Source organism: Elaeis guineensis, chromosome 10, assembly GCF_000442705.2.
Source record: "Elaeis guineensis isolate ETL-2024a chromosome 10, EG11, whole genome shotgun sequence".
Lineage (NCBI taxonomy): Eukaryota > Viridiplantae > Streptophyta > Magnoliopsida > Arecales > Arecaceae > Elaeis > Elaeis guineensis.
In genome coordinates this window covers 19,336,427-19,356,180 of record NC_026002.2, presented here as the reverse complement: position 1 = coordinate 19,356,180, position 19,754 = coordinate 19,336,427, and the positions used below count along the sequence as shown (strand labels likewise).

At 53.6% G+C, this 19,754-nt stretch overlaps 1 protein-coding gene across 1 annotated transcript; it reads left to right on the top strand.

The window, feature by feature from the left end:
• The first annotated feature begins 585 nt into the window (after window positions 1-585).
• On the top strand, window positions 586-4,283 carry LOC105055082 (leucine-rich repeat receptor-like kinase protein FLORAL ORGAN NUMBER1). The gene is given in 12 exon segments (XM_010936794.4): window positions 586-1,203; window positions 1,206-1,610; window positions 1,613-1,672; window positions 1,675-1,854; window positions 1,857-1,934; window positions 1,937-2,176; window positions 2,179-2,442; window positions 2,445-2,696; window positions 2,699-2,881; window positions 2,884-3,135; window positions 3,138-3,158; window positions 3,702-4,283. Coding segments are annotated over 12 exon segments (2,841 nt in total). The 5' UTR covers window positions 586-659; the 3' UTR covers window positions 4,064-4,283.
• Window positions 4,284-19,754: the final 15,471 nt, after the last annotated feature.

Below are 19,754 nucleotides of genomic sequence, written 5' to 3'. Positions count from 1 at the left end.
ATCGGATTCATATTTAAATTTTTAACTCATTTAATAAAACAAGTCGGATTTGGATTGATGATTTTCTGATCCGATCTATTTATGATCTATCCATTTATGATCCGATTTGATTGCCATCTTTAAATAAAAATTATCTAAAATATTTAATAAAAAATTAATATTTATTATAATAATTTATATTGATAATAAATAATTTATAGAAAATTAATAATGTCTTAATGAGGAGGCCCAAAGATGCTGTTATTTATATTTTGCACCTCCTCCATCGTTATGCGTAACGGCCGTTAAAAATCCGAACCCATCGTGACGGTGCTGTCAGGCACGGTCACATTACGCATCATATGATGCAGGCATGCAGTCTCTTCCCCACCGCACTCCATTCCACTCTCCCTCTCCCTCACTCTCTCTCCTGTTCCACTTTTCCTCCGATTCTCTACCCACCAACTCACCACGCCGATGCTTATTCTCCAAAAACCACCCCATCCCCAACCCTCTTATCCGCTCCCCCTCCCCCTCTCCGAAGAAGAAAAGATAGTACCACAACAACAAGAAAATAAACAAAGGGATAGAGATGAAGCCGTACCTTGCTCTATTCCTCCTCCTCCTCTTCTCTTCCCTCCCTCCTCCTCGTTTCCCATGATGGCGACTTCGACACTCTGATGAAGCTCAAAGATGGCCTGCATGGCCCCGCCGGCAACGACCTCCACGACTGGGACCCCTCAGGCCCCACCCATTGCTCCTTCTCCGGCGTCACGTGCGACGCGGACGCCCGGGTCGCCCTCAACGTCTCTTACATCCGATTCCACCGCCCGCTGCCGCCGGAGATCGGCCTCCTCGACCGTCTCGTCAACCTCACTGTCGCCTGCAACTTCCTCACCGGCCAGCTCCCGCCGGAGATCGGCGCCCTCCCCGCCCTCCGCTTCCTCAACATCTCCAACAACAACTTCACCGGCCGCTTCCCCGACGTCGACGGCGGGTTCCCGGCGCTCGTGGTCCTCGACGCCTATAACAACAACTTCTCCGGCCCGCTCCCTCTCGGCCTCGCCAAGCTTCCCCACCTCCGCTACATCCACCTCGGCGGGAACTTCTTCTCCGGCGAGATCCCGGAGTCCTACGGCGGGATCGGAAGCCTCGAGTACCTTGGCCTCAACGGGAACGCTCTCTCAGGCCGGGTCCCGGTGAGCCTGAGCCAGCTCACGAATCTTCGGAGATGTACATCGGGTACTACAGCACGTACGAGGGCGGCATCCCGCCGGAGTTTGGGATGCTGACCTCGCTGGTCCGGCTCGACATGGCCTACTGCAACCTCTCCGGTCGGATTCCGGCGAGCCTCGGCCAGCTGAAGCTCCTCGACTCGCTCTTCTTGCAGTGGAATCACCTCACCGGTTCAATTCCACCGGATCTTGGCGGGCTTGACCGGCTCCAATCTCTCGATCTCTCCATAAACGAGCTCACCGGCGAGTTGCCGGAGAGCTTTGCCGGCTTGAAGCAGCTCAAGCTCCTCAATCTCTTCCGCAACCATTTCCGGGGCCGCATCCCGCCCTTCATCGCCGATCTCCCGAATCTCGAGGTGCTCCAGCTCTGGGAGAACAACTTCACTTTCGAGCTCCCGGGGGGCTGGGCCGTAACGGCCGGCTCCTCAAGCTGGACGTGGCCACGAACCGCCTTACCGGACGATCCCTCCCGATCTCTGCGCCAGCGGACGGCTCGAACAACTCGTTTTGATGCAGAACGCCTTCTTCGGGCCAATTCCGGAGAAGCTCGGGGACTGCAAGTCTCTTCTCCACGTCCGGCTCGCCAAGAACTTTCTCAACGGGACGATCCCTGCCGGGCTCTTCGACCCCCCTCTGTCGACATGCTCGAGCTCAGCGACAACTACCTCTCCGGCGAGCTGCCCGGGAGGATCGCAGGAGACAAGCTCGGCGAGCTGCTCCTCCCAACAACTGGATCTCCGGCCCGATCCCGCCGGCCATCGGGAACCTCCGCGGGCTCCAAACGCTTTCCCTTGAATCGAACAGGATCTCTGGAGAGATCCCCGCCCAGATCGGCGATCTGAAGCAGCTCTCAAGGCTTTACCTTAGAGGCAACAACTTGACCGGAGAAATTCCTCCGGATCTCGCCCGGTGCGCCGGGACGCTCGAGGTTGTTGATCTCAGCCGCAACCACCTGATCGGCGTGATCCGGACGCGATCACCGAGCTCCAGAATCTCAACACCCTCAATCTATCCAGGAACCAACTCTCCGGCGAGATTCCGGCGGACATCCAGCGGATGCAGAGTTTGACCGCCCTCGATCTCTCTTACAACCTTCTCTCCGGTGAGATCCCAGCCCAGGGGCAGTTCTTGGTGTTCAACGAGAGCTCGTTCATCGGCAACCTCGACCTCTGTGGCGGCCCGCTGCACGTGCCGGTCCCGTGCGGCTTCTCTCGGGGTCAGGCTCGTGATGGGCTCGGTTCCGGCCGGGGCCGGGGTGGGACTGGAAGCGGTTCTTCGTGTGCGTGGTGGTACCCTTAGTTGGGATAATTCTGGTGGGCGTGGCGGCGCCCAAGGGATGGAGGGCGTGGAAAGGAAGAGGCCGTCCCGACGCCTGGAAGATGACCGCGTTCCAGCGGCTTAACTTCACGGCGGAGGATGTGATGGAGTGCCTGAAAGAAGACAACGTCATCGGCAAAGGCAGCGCCGGGATCGTTTACCGGGGAGCATGGCGAGCGGCGCCGAGGTGGCGATCAAGCGGCTTGTTGGCCGTGGCGGCGGAGAGCACGACCGTGGGTTCACGGCGGAGATAACGACTTTAGGCCGAATTCGGCACCGGAACATCGTCCGCCTTCTCGGGTTCGTGTCGAACAGGGAGACCAATCTGCTGCTCTATGAGTACATGCCGAATGCAGCTTGGGAGAGATGCTGCATGGAAGCAAAGGGGCGCATTTGGGGTGGGAGGCGCGGTGCCGGATCGCGGTGGAGGCGGCGAGGGGTCTGTGCTACCTCCACCACGACTGCTCGCCGCTGATAATCCACCGGGATGTGAAGTCCAACAACATACTGCTTGACTCCAACTTCGAAGCACACGTTGCCGACTTCGGTCTCGCCAAGTTTCTTCACGACTCTGGCGCGTCCGAGTGCATGTCCTCCATTGCTGGGTCTACGGCTACATCGCTCCAGGTACTCCCTCTATAACTACTGTTACCACCTGCCTCTCTTTCCAATTTTTTTGTTTGCGTGTAGTTTTGGTTTTAGTAGGAAGTCAGAAGTCAACTTAGTTGCAGACAAATGGGCCTTTTGAGTTTTGACTGTGGGTCCCGATGGGTTCTTAAAAGTTTTTGGATTTCTGTAGAGAGTGAGAGCTTCTAGTGAGTTGGTATTAGGAGTATATATCTACGGTGGGATTGATGCGGTGTCTTCTTCGTCGCTTTGCTCGAAGCGATGGTTGCGTCGTGCTGTCAAAATAAATTGCCTTGGACAGTGGGCCGCGGTTCCGTATAGAAGGATGTCTGGGTGACCACTTTTCGCTGGGGTCCAAGAGGGATGTGCGCGCCTTAACGGGTTGGAAACGGAGTCCCGTTCCCCGAGCCTGACGTCCGTTATGGAATTTTGGGAAGGAATTGATATGATATCATTACATGTTAGCGTATTGGCTCAAAAGGCGTGTTGGCATATTAACTGGGATGTAGTTAATTTTAACATCCTGATGTTGCCTTGGAACAGAGTATGCATACACTCTTCGGGTGGACGAGAAGAGCGATGTCTACAGCTTTGGTGTTGTGCTCCTGGAGCTGATAACCGGGCGTCGGCCTGTCAGCCCAGCCGCCTTCGGTGAAGGTGTGGACATTGCCCAGTGGATCCGGAAGACAACATCGGAGATCGCGGACACGTCTGACGCTGCTGCAGTACTTTCTGTAGTGGATCGCAGGCTCTCGCCATGCCCTCTGGATTTGATCATCAACCTGTTCAAGGTCGCGATGCTGTGCGTGGAGGAGCAAAGCGTGGCACGCCCAACCATGAGGGAGGTGGTCCATATGCTCTCCAATCCAACAGCCTCTGCGGAAACAGAACTCCTTGCTGTCTAGAAAACCAATCTTCTAAACTACTGCTAATAAGCTGGGAGGCTTTTTTGTGTTGTATATAATCGTTGTTAGATTGGTTCCTGTATGCTAGAGTGGTCTTCTAAAGAGTGTAGCCACTCGACTTAGCTGAAACTCTGTTACCTGATTGTTACGATGGAACGTTGTTTTGGTGTTTGATGAATTGTCTGCCATCTTGGCATGATCGGAGGACTAGTTTTGCAAATGATGGACATTTGATCACCTGCTTGGTTGGTGTTTTATTTTAGCAATTAGAGGAGCTTGTGCCTGCCATTGTCCGTGAAACGATATTGGATGTTTGCATGAGAAAATTTAGTCACGCTACCGAGCGCGTGCGCCATTCACTTTTAGAATTTTAAGTAGTCCACAACTAAAATTTAATCAAACCAGTGAAGTTCAAAATATTTTTTTTTTCGTTTTCGAGGCTAGCAGGGAGTCTAACACATTCACAAATTTTTGGGCTAGTTTGAAAGTCGAATCTAGGATCTTCTCTCATGAGGAATTCCTGCCTGTATCTAAAGAGGGTGTCGGAAAAGGTCTATCAAAAATATTTAAAAATTGTTATTGTTGGTCATATAATTTTTTAGATGAAAAATAGAATACTAAAGGAGATAAAAAATTGAAAAGATCTTACTTAAATTGAGGCTTCTGAAACTATCCTAAGAATGTGATTGGCCCCTACGCATGGATTTTTGGCGATTTCATTCTCAAAGTAAAATGATTTTGCTCAGCTTGATCCTCCTCTTACGAGTACAAATGAACACGATTGTTGAGGAGGCTGATCTAAGAGATTTTTTTCAGATATCCAGAAAGAAATAGAGAAAAACACTAACACAAAAGAAGATTGAGAATTTTTTATTACCTTTGAATTCAGAGTTTATTTATAGATCCTGTCCGAATTACTGAGAAGGTGCAGATTCTATTCGGATTATCGAAAAGGCATCATGGTTTGGAAGAGAAATGATGTTTTAGAAACATCATATTTCTTCCGAAATCAACATTCTCTCTCGAAAAGTCACATCTCTTCCGAAAGAATCGGAAAGTTTAAAAACAAAATTTTAATAATTTTAAATAATTAAAATTTAGGGGATAAAAATTTTTGATTTATTTATTTATTTAATTATTTTTTAAAATAAACTCTAACAAAGGGAAGGTGGTTGAAGACAAATGCCGGATCTTTAACCTGGAACCTGTCTACGAAGAGTGAACAGGGAGCTATGACCGCTAAGCTAACATGCAGGTCATGAATGTTATAGCAAGTGATAATTTAGCTGACCGCACACTGTTTCATCCCAATCTAGTTTGCGTTTCTTGCAGTGTTAGATATTTTGTATGGTGGATTCTTCCTGTGACATGAACCTGATGGCTAAATGAATTTAGAATGGTTAAACATACAGCTTTTGTGACAATAACCACGTTAGTTGGTAGTTATCATTACGGAAACATCTATATATGCTTCAATTTTAACTAATTTATAAAAAAAATTAAAGCCTAAATTTTGAAGTTAAGGTTTTAACTAATTTGTAACCTACAAAAAACTTTTGACTAGGATATTGGAGTAAAATAATATAGTAGAGTTTTAAATCTTTTTATTATACTATTGTTGTATAGTTAAGAGTTTGCTAGAAGTCCTGTCAATGGCTTTATAAGAGATGGTTTGGATGGTGTTCCATGCAGATTTGAAGTTTTACTTTGGCATACATGATTCCTAAGTTTGTGTTCAGATTTTTCTGATTTAAGTTTGACAGTTTATGTCTTCAAGTGATTCTCAAGTGACTATGCTCCTTGATGAAAAGAGTTGATGATTGATTGAGACAGAGCGATTTGGTGATCCTACCAAATTTAATGGTTTAGATGCAGGTTCTTTTTTAGTTCTGCTGTTGTTATACTTCTATTGTAGATATATGTAGTTTTGATGTTTAGAGAGTGGGTACACTTCTTTCCTAATAATGTTTGTTATTTCGAGAGGCTAGTCTTTATGCCTTTATAAAATGAAGTTTTTATTGTATATATATATTAGTTAGAATCCAAACTTTAATAATTGACGCTCGCAATGTTGTGATCTTCTAGTTTCAATGATCAATTGGGAAACCTTCATTTCTGCAGTTGTATTGGTGATTAGCTTATCGTTGGACCAAGTTCTTTTCCAAAATATCAGGTGGTCTGAGAGTTATTTGTACTTGGTGATATTTTTTGCTTAATCTATGATGACATTACTGTTGCTCTTGAGGTTTTGCATTTGATCCATCTTTTCTATTTTTGTAATTTCTTTCCTCTGCTTATCCATCTATACTATTAATTTATCAATAAGGTGTATGTTAATGTTTGTGATAGAATCCTTGCCTTACAGTTGCCTAGCCTGCTTACATCCAATTAAGAAGTCAATAGCATGACCCAATTATATCACATTCATTTCACTATATGCAATTGAGAAGTCAATGCACAAGCAAATTACAATATATTCAGCTTAGAAGATTCACCCCTGTTGCAATTTCACAGCATCTAGCAATTTTTTCACCAAAAGTTAGTAAAATACAAGAATTTTTTCCCATTCAAATATTAATTCCGTGGAAGCTGGATGTGCGTTCTGTTTCATATATGGTACATCTTTATCTGTACTTATTCAGATGTTAATTTCATGCATTTCCATGATTCTCCTATAAATTTAAATGTAAAGCAGCTGATGTTGGATGTGCATTTTGTTTCCTGTATAATATATTGTTATGTGCAAAATGTTTCAAATCTAGCTTACTTCGAAGGATGCATTTTTCAATCTAACTTCCATACTTGCCACATCTCTATGGTATATGCCCTGAGATTAATCTGTTTTTTTTGCATTGGATGTTCTTGTTGAGGTTGGTGTTGGAGTTTGCTGGAGCCCTAGTTGTTGTGACAATTAGCTCGACAGATAAGCCTAATGACGGGGAGTCAAATCCAAAGTGAGAATTTAGAGGGTTCCTTTTTTGTTTGTTCCCATTATCTCTAGTTTCCAAAGAGGTGTGGAAAAAGGAAGCCTGTTATCCACGCGTTCACCCTTTGGATGCAAATTGCTACGTGTACCAATAGTTTTCCTTGCATACAAGTGGCATAGATTATTTATAATGGTAATACGTGTCTATTTAATCATTATTCCGACAATGCATGAACATTGTTCTGAAAAGCTGGGTCAGAGGCAATGAGATGCATGTAATTCTCCAGAATCTGAAGAAGATTAGACCAAGTCTCTGTTTTGTTGCGCACCAATTGTCATCATCTTAGTTGAATAGCTACTATCTGTGGTCTCGCAAAGCTTGCTTAGTACTAAAGGGAGTTTTATCAGAGCAAGAGAAAATAGAACAAGTCAAGCTCAAGCAGCAATATCTGTCTCCGCCTGCGGCGTCCAGGCCTTGTCCATGCACAGTGTTAACCATGGACCATGGAGCATTTTCGTTCCAAGTATTGAAACTAACGCACTATTTACTATACGTTATTATGTGAACAGTAATTTTTGTCGGGCCAGCCATCGTGAAAAGAAAAATCAAAGCCACATTGTACCCACCATTGTTACCATTCAACTCTGAGTGTTTCGATGGTCCCAGCACGCCGCTTGCTGATAGGGTTCGGGTTGTGTCTTTCGTTGCGAAAGAATGGTTGGATTGGTTATTCTTTTACGAGATGAATTTTTGGATTGCATCTTGAACAACTTTCAAAATACGATATCAGTTTTGTGATCTATGTTACAAGATAAATTGAAGTGCTTTGAAAGCTATGCAAAATATGATTTAGTAGTTCATCTCGTGAAAAAGAAGAACGAAGATTCTTACATGAAAAAAGATATAATCCAAATCCGATGTTAGTACTTCCAAGTCTCACACTGTGTGCTGATGTTAGTTCAGACTTTTTTTATAAGATGTGCTGCATGATGGCCTGTGATAGACCATAAGAGCCCATGCTATATATGGGATGGTGCCCCCTGGGATATCTAGAGACCAATTGTATCCTAGCAAGACATGGATGGCCACGGCTATGGAACTGGTCCATTAAATTCTGTATGGAAGTTGTGAGGATGGATCAATGCCATGTAAGATTACATGAGTAAAAAGTTGGTACGAGGACAACCCAAAATATTCAAAAAAAAAAAATACCAGAAAGGCACCAGCTAGAGAAATTCTTAGTTCACAGCCCCGATCGAAAAAAAATATACCGCTTTATTAGATTGAGCCACATAATATAATTAATAATAAAATATATATTTAATGTAGCTTAGTTTTCTTTCTCAAATTTTTTATGACCAAAATATCATTTTTTTTTTTATTTTATTTTGCTCATATTTTGTCAGAATGTCATATATTATATATTATAGCAGAACATGATATAATCAACATGATATCATAAAAAATAATAGAACATCATAATAATTGTTGGGGGATACCCACCGACCGACCGACTCGACGGAGGGCCCGACCGACTGTCGGAGGGCCCGACCGACTGACGGCCCGACGACCGACTGGGGCCCGACCGACTGCGGCCCGAACCGACCGACTGGCGGCCGACCGACTGGCGGCCCGACCGACTCCGACGGACGACTCCGACTGGCCGATAGACCGACCGGATCGTCGGTCGGGGCGACCGACTGACGGATGCCATCAGCGGCTAACAACCGGCCATTCAACGGCCCATCGCCGACTGGGGTATGTCGGGCGTATCCATCCCGACCGACTGAACCCAGAGGTCTGATGGCCGACTCACATGAAACTCGCCGACCGATGGAGGAACCCGACGCCACTCTGCTGGCACCGACCTAGGGTCGGCCGACTCCTCCGATCGCCGTACAGCCGCCAGACCTTGTCAGCTCTGACACGGACATGCGGCGCGGTTACCTAGGGGCATTGTCCCGCCGAGGGCATGTCAACCCTGGTGATTGGACAGCCACACGGCGACATGACATTTTCACGGCGACTCTGACAGTCCACAGTGAGTTGACAGTTCCTCACTTGTCCGCGCCATTAATGACGGCGCCATACCGTGCTCCACTATATAAACCGGGGAAGGCAACAGTGCAAGGATCGATCCGCCCGTCTCTCCCAAAACGCAGGCTCGCTCCTCTCCTCTCTCTCTCTCTCAGAGCTCTCTGTCTACATTTCACTGTTGCCCAGTCACCTCTCTGACTTGACCGTCGGAGGGTCCCCGCCGGAGCCGCCTCCGGTCAGTGCGGACTTCCTTTTGCAGGTGCACGCTCCCCGGCGATCGGGCGACGAGGCGATTGGCCGCAACAGATTGGCGCGCCAGGTAGGGGACAGCATGACAAAGACAAGAGCTCAACGATCGAGAGTCACTGGGTCGGCCAGGCGCTCTTCCCGCCGGGAAGAGGCCTCCCCGCCCCACCGGCGGCGGAGCCTAGCTCTCCGCGCCCTGCAGTGACCACGGAGGCCCAGATTGCGGCCATCGTACGGCAGATGACCGTACTGACCGACGCAGTCAAAAGCCTCCAGCAGCAACCGGCGGCCCGACCTATGCCTCCAGGAGCAGCCGCCGACGACCGCGCCGATCCCTGTCGCCTCCATGCGAGCGCCCCAACAGCGCTCCCACGGAGAAGAGGAGGGACGACCATGGCGCGACGACCGACGGTCCCAGCGGCCCTCTCCCTCCCCGTTGGAACGGGCAAGGAAGGAGAAGCGGCCGCGCACACCGTCGGCCTCCCTTCAGAATCCTCCGGAGACTCCACTCCTGGGGTCTCCCAGCATCGACGAGCGGACGACTACGAGCGACGGTTCGAGAAATCGACCGCCGACTCGCCCAACTGCAGACGGACGGCCAGAAGTCTTCCAACGACGTCGACTTCCAGACCGCCCAACCTCTCTCCCGACTGGTCCTCGACGAGCCGATTCCCAGTCGGTTCAAGATGCCGCACGTGGAGCCATACGACGGCTCCACCGACCCAGTCGACCACCTCGAGAGCTATAAAGCTCTCATGACGATTCAAGGGGCAACCGACGCTCTTTTTTGCATCGGCTTCCCCGCCACACTCCGCAAGGCTGCCAGGGCTTGGTACTCCGGTCTCCGATCGGGAAGTATCCATTCCTTCGGGCAGCTCGAGCACTCGTTCGTGGCCCATTTCAGCACCAGCCGAAAGCCGCCGCGAACGTCGGACAGCCTTTTCTCCCTCAAGCAGGGGGAAAACGAGACGCTCCGACACTTCGTGGCGCGATTCAACGCGGCCACGCTCGAGGTCCGGGACCTCAACGAAGACATGGCTGTCTCAGCCATGAAGCGGGGCTGAGGGCGTCCCGATTCACTTATTCTCTGGACAAGACCCTCCCCCGGACTTATGCCGAGCTACTGGAGCGCGCATACAAGTATATGCGCACGGACGAAGGAGCGTCCGACCGACGCTTGGCCGAGCCCAGAGGCCCGAAGGAGAAGCGGAGGAAAGGTCGGGAGCCCGCCGAACCAAGCAGGCCCCCGACCGATAGTCGGCTCTCTCCACCCCGACAGATCCAAAATCGCCCCGACGGCAGACTCCGAGGCCGGTGCATCCCAGGTACGACTCCTACACTCCTCTCTCCGCTCCCCGTGCGCAGATCCTGATGGAGATCGAGGGAGAGGAATACCTGCGACGGCCTCCGCCTCTGAAGGCAAAAGGCCTCGACCGTCGGAAGTACTGCCGGTTCCACCGAAGCCACGGCCACGACACCGAGCGGTGCATCCAGTTGAAGGATGAGATTGAAAATCTCATCCGCCGGGGGTACCTCGGCAAATTTCGGAAGGGTCCGCCGACCCAACCAGTTGCCGATCGACGCCCCCAGCCGACTGAAGAGGCGCGACCAACCAGCCGACGGCCGGAGTCATCAACATGATCTCCAAGCGGCTGGGCCCGGGGACGTCTGCAGGAGGGGAGCCGACGAAAAGGCCACGCCCGGACGACGTAATCACCTTCACAGAAGACGACGTTCGGGGCATCCAAACTCCCACGACGACGCTGTTGTTGTGTCGGCGACAATAGCCAATTATGATGTAAAACGAATTTTTGTTGATAATGGAAGTTCGACAAATATTTTGTTTTACTCGACCTTCTCCCGAATGCGACTGTCAACTGACCGACTTAGGAGGGTCCCTGTGCCCCTGATCGGCTTTGCCGGAGACACCGTCACGACAGAGGGAGAAATCACCCTGCCCGTGACGGTCGGCACCGAACCACGGCAAAGCACGGTCTCCCTCACTTTCGCGGTCGTCCAAGTTCCTTCGGCCTACAATGCCATACTTGGCCGACCCGGATTGAACGCCCTCAAGGCGATCGTCTCGACGTACCATCTCCTTGTTCGATTCCCGACCAAAAATGGAGTCGGGAGAGATGCGCGGAGATCAACAGCTCGCCCGACGATGCTTCCAAATCTCCGCTCAAAGCGACGAGTCGAAGGATCCTCTGACAATCGACAACTGGACCAAAGGGAGGAGGAAGAACGGGGTTCGCCGGCCGAGCAGCTCGAGGCGATCCCGATAGGAGAAAATCCCGACAGGAAAGTTTGGGTCGGGTCTCAATTGCCCGACACCGAACGACGCCGACTGACGGAGCTGCTGACGGCCAATGCCGACATATTTGCTTGGTCGGCAGCAGATATGTCGGGCATCCCTCCAGAAACAATAACTCACCGACTCAACATCGACCCGACGATGAAGCCGGTGAGGCAGAAGAAAAGGTCCTTCGCCCCAGAGAGGCAGAGGGCCATCGACGAAGAAGTGGACAAGCTACTCGAAGCAGGCTTCATTCGGGAATCCACGTATCCCGATTGGCTCGCCAATGTTGTCATGGTCAAGAAAGCCAACGGGAAGTGGAGGATCTGCATCGACTATACCGACCTCAACGAGCCTGCCCGAAGGATAGCTTCCCACTTCCGAAGATCGACCAGCTGGTGGATGCGACGTCCGGATTTCGACTGCTCAGCTTCATGGACGCCTTCGCGGGTACAACCAGATCCGGATGGCGCCTGAAGACGAGGAGCACACCGCGTTCGTGACTCCCAAGGGCCTCTACTGTTATCGGGTGATGCCCTTCGGATTGAAGAACGCCGGCGCCACCTACCAGCGACTCGTCAATAAGGTCTTCAAAGACCAGATCGGGCGCAACATGGAGGTGTACGTGGACGACATGCTGGTGAAAAGGCGCAGATCCCGGACCACGTTCAGGATCTCGAGGAGACCTTTTGCACCCTTCGACGACACCGAATGAAGCTCAACCCGACCAAGTGTGCTTTCGGGGTGACCTCAGGGAAGTTCCTCGGATTCCTCATTTCTCAGAGAGGGATCGAGGCCAACCCTGAGAAAATAAAGGCGATCCTCGACATGCGTCATCCGAACACCAAGAAGGAGGTCAGCAGCTGAACGGAAGAATCGTCGCTCTTAGCCGATTCATTTCCCGATCAGCGAAAGGTGCCTCCCGTTCTTCAAGATTCTGCGTCAAGCGAACGGTTTCTCTTGGTCGGATGAGTGCGAACAGGCCTTCGAAGACCTGAAAAAGTACTTGGCTTCCCCGCCGCTGCTCGTAAAGCCGCAGGTCAGGGAGACCTTGTATCTCTACTTGGCCACATCTTCCGAGGTGATCAGTTCGGTGCTCGTTCGGGAAAACGAGTGCCGAACTCATCAGCCCATCTACTACACCAGCAAAGTGCTCCACGGCGCCGAAGCCAGTATTCGGAGACGGAAAAGATGATTTTCGCCCTGACCGTCTCGCGCAACGGCTTCGACCATACTTCCAGGCCCACGCCATCGTGGTACTCACCAACCAGCCCCTGAGGGCGATATTGCGCAGACCCGACACATCGGACGACTCGCAAAGTGGGCGATGAAGCTTAGCGAGTTCGACATTCAGTACCGACCAAGGCCTGCCCTGAAGGCCCAGGTCCTGGCCGACTTCATCGCCGAATGCCCGACGACCGACCAGGGTCGGGAGCAGAAGACCCAGGACGAGATGCGGTCTCTGAGCCAGACCCGATCTCCACCTGGGTACTCCACATCGACGGAGCCTCAAACGCTCAGGGAAGCGGGGCCGGGCTCCTGCTCACGAATTCGGATGGGGTGGTCACCGAATACGCCCTCCGGTTCGACTTCAAAGCCTCCAACAATCAAGCCGAATACGAGGCACTCCTCGCTGGCCTGAGGATGGCGAAGGAGCTGGGCATCGACAGCCTCCGGGCATTCTCCGACTCTCAGCTGATCGTGGGGCAGGTCAAGGGCGACTTCGAGGCGCGAGATCCGACCATGATCAAGTACCTCCAGAAAGTGAATGACCTCGTGGCGCGCCTCGAGTATTTCGAGATCTCCCACATCCCCAGGTCGGAGAACGCCCGTGCCGACGCACTCTCCAGATTGGCAACGTCGGCCTACGACTCTTTGGGTCGGACGTTCGTCGAAAACCTCCAGCAGCGAGCATCGATCGGGTCGAAGAAGTCCAGCAGCTAACGTCCGAACCAAGTTGGATGGACCCGATCGTCCGGTACCTGACCGACGGGATCAGTCCCGAAGATCCCGCGGAGGCCAAGCGACTCCGATGGTCGGCCTCGCAATATGTGATCATGGACGGCCGACTCTACAAAAGGTCGTTTTCCCTCCCTTTGCTCAGGTGCTTGGGGCCGACCGACGCCGACTACGCTCTCCGAGAGGTTCACGAAGGAATTTGCGGGAACCACTTGGGGGGCAAGTCTCTAGCCTTCAAGGTCCTGCGACAAGGCTACTACTGGCCGACCATGAAGAAGGATGCGGCAGAGTTGGTCCGGAGATGCGAGCCATGCCAAAAGTATGCCAATATTCAGCACCAACCGGCCAGCCGAATCGCTCCCATTGTTGCTCCGTGGCCCTTCGCCCAGTGGGGAGTCGACATTCTCGGCCCATTCCCACCAGCGTCGGGCCAGAGGAAGTTCATCGTTGTCGCCATCGACTACTTCACGAAGTGGGTCGAGGCCGAGCCCTTGGCGCAGATCACCGAGCGGAAGATGGAGGACTTCATCCAAAGGTCCATCATCTTCAGGTTCGGATTGCCGCACACCATCATCACCGACAACGGACGGCAATTCGACAACCAAGACTTCAAAGATTTCTGCGCCAGGTTCCACATCCGGCACCGACTGACTTCAGTCGGGCACCCACAGTCCAACGGTGAGGTTGAGGTGACCAACCGAACCTTGCTTTACGGGCTCAAGACCCGATTGAATGAAGCCAAAGGTCTCTGGGTCGACGAGCTGGGCTCCGTTCTGTGGGCTTACCGAACGACCCCCCGCGTCCCGACCGGGGAGTCGCCGTTCAGCTTGGCCTACGGGACAGAGCTATGATCCCGCTCGAGATTGGCCTACCATCTTCAAGGGTCGAGCAGTACCAAGAGCCGGACAACTCCGAGGGTCGGAGGGCCGACCTGGACCTCCTCCCCGAACTACGAGATGAGGCTCAAATCCGAATGGCTTCATACCGACAGAGGGTCACCCGGTACTACAACGCCAAGGTCAGACCGAAGCTTTTCAGGCCTGGCGACCTGGTCTTGAGGAAGGCAGAAGTGTCGAAGCCCTTGGACCAAGGGAAGCTGGCTCCCAACTGGGAAGGACCCTACAAGGTTGCGGACACCTACGGGCCGAGGGCCTATCGGCTGGAGACCCTTGAGGGGAAGCCCATTCCCCGGACTTGGAACGCCGACAACTTGAAGCTGTATTATCAGTGAATTTTGTAATTCAATAATCGGAATACAAGTTCGGTTTGAAATCTCGGAGTCTTAACTCTTCGACTAATGATCGGCGCTCAGCCCCAATGTATCGACGTGGACCTAGCATCCACCTAAAACCGACGACCTCATCATCGGTAACGCATCGGACTTTTACAAGGACCGATGCATCTACAATGACGGGAGCTGACACTCCTTCGACGATGCGTCGGACCCTCACAAGGGCCGACGGACTCTTAGGAACGGGAGTTGCACTCCTTCGACTTTCGGCAACGCATCCGCCCTTGACAAAGGCCGATGCATCTGTTGCGACGGGAGTTCATACTCCTTCTACGGTCGGACCACCGGCCGACAGGCCGATCGGGCCCCGACCAAAGAAAGGCTAAACGCCCACGCGACTGTCGTCGCGACTTCCGACCAGGCTACGGCCGGTCGAGGGATATTCGGCTTACCACCGTCTATCACACGACGCGACCTTAGTCGCATCCACGACTTGCCGACCGACCTACGGCCGGCTGAACGACATTCGGCTTGCTACCGTATGTCGGAAGACACAGAACCCGACGCAAGGGCATGGGGACCCGACTTACTATCGTTCCCCGACGCTGCGCCGGACGACGACCGACTAAACGCATCTATGGAAGCCCGACTACCGAACCTTTACCAGGTTCGGTCGGCTCCCGACTCAAAGATGCACCCGACTGACGACTTCGACTATCGGAAGCCGACCTAAAGTCGGGATCACTCTACCTTCGGGGCTGCACAAGTTATCGAAGTCCTACCGACTTACGTGAGTTAGCGACTTACTTAAGTTAGCGACTAACGATCAACATTGCAGCAATGATCGGCATTGCAAACAAATGAGAAAGAAAGAAGTTTCATTCATTGATGAAAAGAAATTACAAAGTCGGGTCGAAGCCCGATTACATGTATTTTCAGAAAACAAAAAGTAAAGGTAGTCGGCAGGGCCCGATCATCCGTCCTAGTCGATCTCTTCGACCGACGGAGGATCGGGGATGATCGGCGTCTCGGCCATGAGTGGCGCTGGGTCGGCGGCCGAAGGATGGGCTTCAGTTGGCAAGGGGACTTCGGTCGGCACCTGCTCCGGGACGGCTTCCTCCGCCACGATGACGCCTCCCGACGGCTGGTCGGCCATCTCCTCGGTTCCTTCTCCTTCGGCTCCTTCCTCCTCGGCTAACGGCGGGACGACGCGGCTGACGTCCAACTCCGGGTACAAGGCATGGACGGCATCCCGACCGTCCTCGAACCCGACCCGGTATGAGGCGAAGCCCGATTCGAGCATCTCCTCCCGATATTGGTCGGACGACCGGAAGTCCTCCACCGCCCGATCGGCCGACTCCCTCGCCGACCTTGCCTCGTCCTCAGCACGGGCGAGCTCTTGCCTCGCCGACTCCGCCTCGACCTTCGCCATTTCGGCGTCGATCTGGGCGATGGACAACTCCTCTTCGGCTTCGACGAGCTTCTCCAGGCTGACCCGAAGTTGCTCGCGTTCCCCTTGGAGTTCGGCGGTGGCACCATCCCGTTCGCGTCGAAGGCGACGCACGGCCCGACCTTTGTGCTTGGCCTCCTTCTTGGCCGACCGGAGTTCGGACCCGAGCCGGGAGACCTCGTCGACTAACTTGGCCTCCCGGTCGGCCGATTGCTGAAGTTGGTCGGCCAACATTGCCCTCTCAGCCTCGACCGCCACCGACTTCTCCTTGAAGGCTGCCCGAACGTTGCCGAACCTTCGGTACCCGGCTTCCAGTTCGGACATCGTGAAGATCAGCTGTCGATGGAAAAAACCTCATCAGAATCGCATAACAAGAAAAATTTCTAAGTTAAAGGAGAAGTGATGCGAAGCTTACCTCAACCATCGTCGGGTAGAACCGCGACAGCATCTCGGTCACCTGCCGAGATCGCAGCGACTCTACGTCGGCTGGGAGGAGGATCCCTTGGCACAACCTCCTCGCAAGATTGTGGTCGGCCAACGCCGACGCACCCTCGGGGTAGTATGCGCTGGGAGGCATTGAGCGGCTCCCCGACCTATCCTCCTCCGCGGGCTCCATCGGGGCTTTCCCCCGATCAGCTGCCCCGACCGACGGGACCGGCAGCGACGGGACGCTGGAGTTCGACCCGGCGCCCCCCGTTGCGCCCACGGACGCCGTCGGACGATGTTCGGTTTCCCGAACGTCATCCGGCTCCACCCGCACCGGCGAAGCCGCCGATGTTCCCTCGGCCGCCTCCTCAGTCGGCCTCTCCTCTACTTGGACCGTCGGAGCCGCGAGGCTATGACCGGCTCCGACTGGTCGGTCGCCGACGCCTCGACGGTCGGCGGAGCTGGAGCTGGTTTCTTTGGAGGGCGCGAAGGGCCGGCCCCGATGCTGGCCTCTTCCTCGTCGCAAACTGTCGAATCTCGGCGTCCGTCGGCCTCATCCTTGGTGGTGTCCCTGCAATACCGACGAAAATGTTAAAAGCGGACCAAGAGCCGAACAAAAAGAAAAGCCGGGGGATCGGGCGATACCTATTCGGGGGACCAGACTCAAGCCGGCATCATAGAGAGCTTGTTCGGTAACAAGCTCCCTCTGCTTCGGGACCGACATATCTTTTAGTCGGTGGAAGTCCTCCCGGTCGTCCGCCTCCACCCGACTGTTGTCGTTGGCCTCGGTTCGGGGCACACCCCAGCGAGAAGGAAAGCCCCAGGGAGAGGAGGAGGAAACAAAAAAGAATTGGTTCTTCCATCCATGAATGGACGATGGAAGACCGGTGATGAAGGCAAGACCCTTCCGGGGGGTGAAGAGCCACCACCCTCGGGCTTTAGGGTGGGGTCGGAGCACAAAGAATGCCCGGAAGAGTGAAACGCGGGGGTTGGTCGGCAAGAGCTGACACAACAGCGCGAAGGAAATGATTAAACGAACAGAGTTCGGCGCCAGTTGCGCCGGACAGAGTCCGTAATAATCTAGTAGATTCCGGACGAACTCCGGAATCGGAAGCGAAGACCCGCGCGAAGGTCTTCAACGTATAGCGCCAGGTCGCCAGGCGGAGGGTTGTTGACCCGACCGCCGGCCCTGGAGCGGAGAGCCGAAACTGCTCCGGGATGCGATAGTGCTCCCGAAGCCGATCGACGTTCGGCCCCGAAAGCGAGGAGGCCTCATCTTCCGGAGCCGATCGGGAGTCGTCAGTCGGGTTCCCGACCGAGCTCCCTGGGTCGGATTCCTGGTCATTGTGCCGGAACCGAAAGAAGAAGGAAGAGAAGAGAAGGAAGAAGAAGGAGAAGAGGGGACCACGAACCAGATGGATCCCTCCGGAAGCGAGAGAGCTCTGCCCGCGACGACTGAGAAATCGCCCGGACAGAGTTTCCCCAGCAAAATGGCAAGTGTGGGTCAGGGGTCCGGGAGGTCCTATATATATAGGGCCGACCGACGGCCGAGATGCTTCCGCGCCGACCAAAGACCTGCAGATGCGCGACGCGTGGCGCCCGCCGGTTGGCGGAGGATTCGGCGCGCCCCGTCCCGGGACGGTCGCACCGCCCACATTAAATGCCGGAGGGAGCGCCGGCCAACTACCTCGACACGCGGCACGCGGAGCGCGGCTCCGCATTCATGCGCCCGGCCGATTCGCGTTCCCGAAGGGATGCCTGACAGCGGCCCACTCTCCCGCGATCGGCGTCGAATATCCGGTCGTCTGACGCCGTATCGTCCGGCGCCCGATCTTCTGACACCGACGTAACGTCTGACGACGACAAGACGTGGCGTCTGACACCTGACGCCGACGTGACTTCTGACACCGACTAGAGGTCCGGATCACTTGGCATTTATGAGGCGTCTGACATCGGATCAGCCGGCGGTACGGTCGGATCCACGCATGCGACAAATCCACTCCCAGTCGTCCGGAATCGCTACCCGAATGAAAGCATCGGCCAGCTCACCACCCGACTTAGGAGTGGAGGGGGGCAACTGTTGGGGGGATACCCACCGACCGACCGACCGACTGCGGACCGACTGGCGACCGACCGACTGGCGGCCCGACCGACTCCGACGGACGACTCCGACTGGCCGATAGACCGACCGATCGTCGGTCAGGGCGACCGACTGGCGGCCGACTGGCGGCCCGACCGACTCGACGGACGACTCCGACTGGCCGATAGACCGACCGATCGTCGGTCGGGGGACCGACTGACGGATGCCATCAGCGGCTAACAACCGGCCATTCAACGGCCCATCGCCGACTGGAGATATGTCGGACGTATCCATCCCGACCGACTGAACCCAGAGGTCTGATGGCCGACTCACATGAAACTCGCCGACCGACGGAGGAACCCGACGCCACTCTGCTGGCCACCGACCTAGGGTCGGCCGACTCCTCCGATCGCCGTACAGCCGCCAGACCTTGTCAGCTCTGACACGGACATGCGGCGCGGTTACCTAGGGGCATTGTCCCCCGAGGGCATTGTCAACCCTGGTGATTGGACAGCCACACGGCGACATGATATTTTCACGGCGACTCTGACAGTCCACAGTGAGTTGACAGTTCCTCACTTGTCCGCGCCATTAATGACGGCGCCATACCGTGCTCCACTATATAAACCGGGGAAGGCAACAGTGCAAAGGATCGATCCGCCCGTCTCTCCAAAAACACAGGCTCGCTCCTCTTCCTCTCCCTCTCTCTCTCAGAGCTCTCTGTCTACATTTCACTGTTGCCCAGTCACCTCTCTGACTTGACCGTCGGAGGGTCCCGCCGGAGCCGCCTCCGGTCAGTGCGGACTTCCTTTTGCAGGTGCACGCTCCCCGGCGATCGGGCGACGAGGCGATTGGCCGCAACAACATTGAAAGTACTTAATCTCAAAATTCCTTCAATTACTATTGATGGTGAACTTTTGAAATTGCTAGTTCTTTGATTTATCCCATATTTACCCAAGTTAGAGCTCCTTAGCCACCTGTGAGTCAAATGCCAATATATGATTCGTTCCTAGCTATCAATCTAGGCACCGGGGACTCG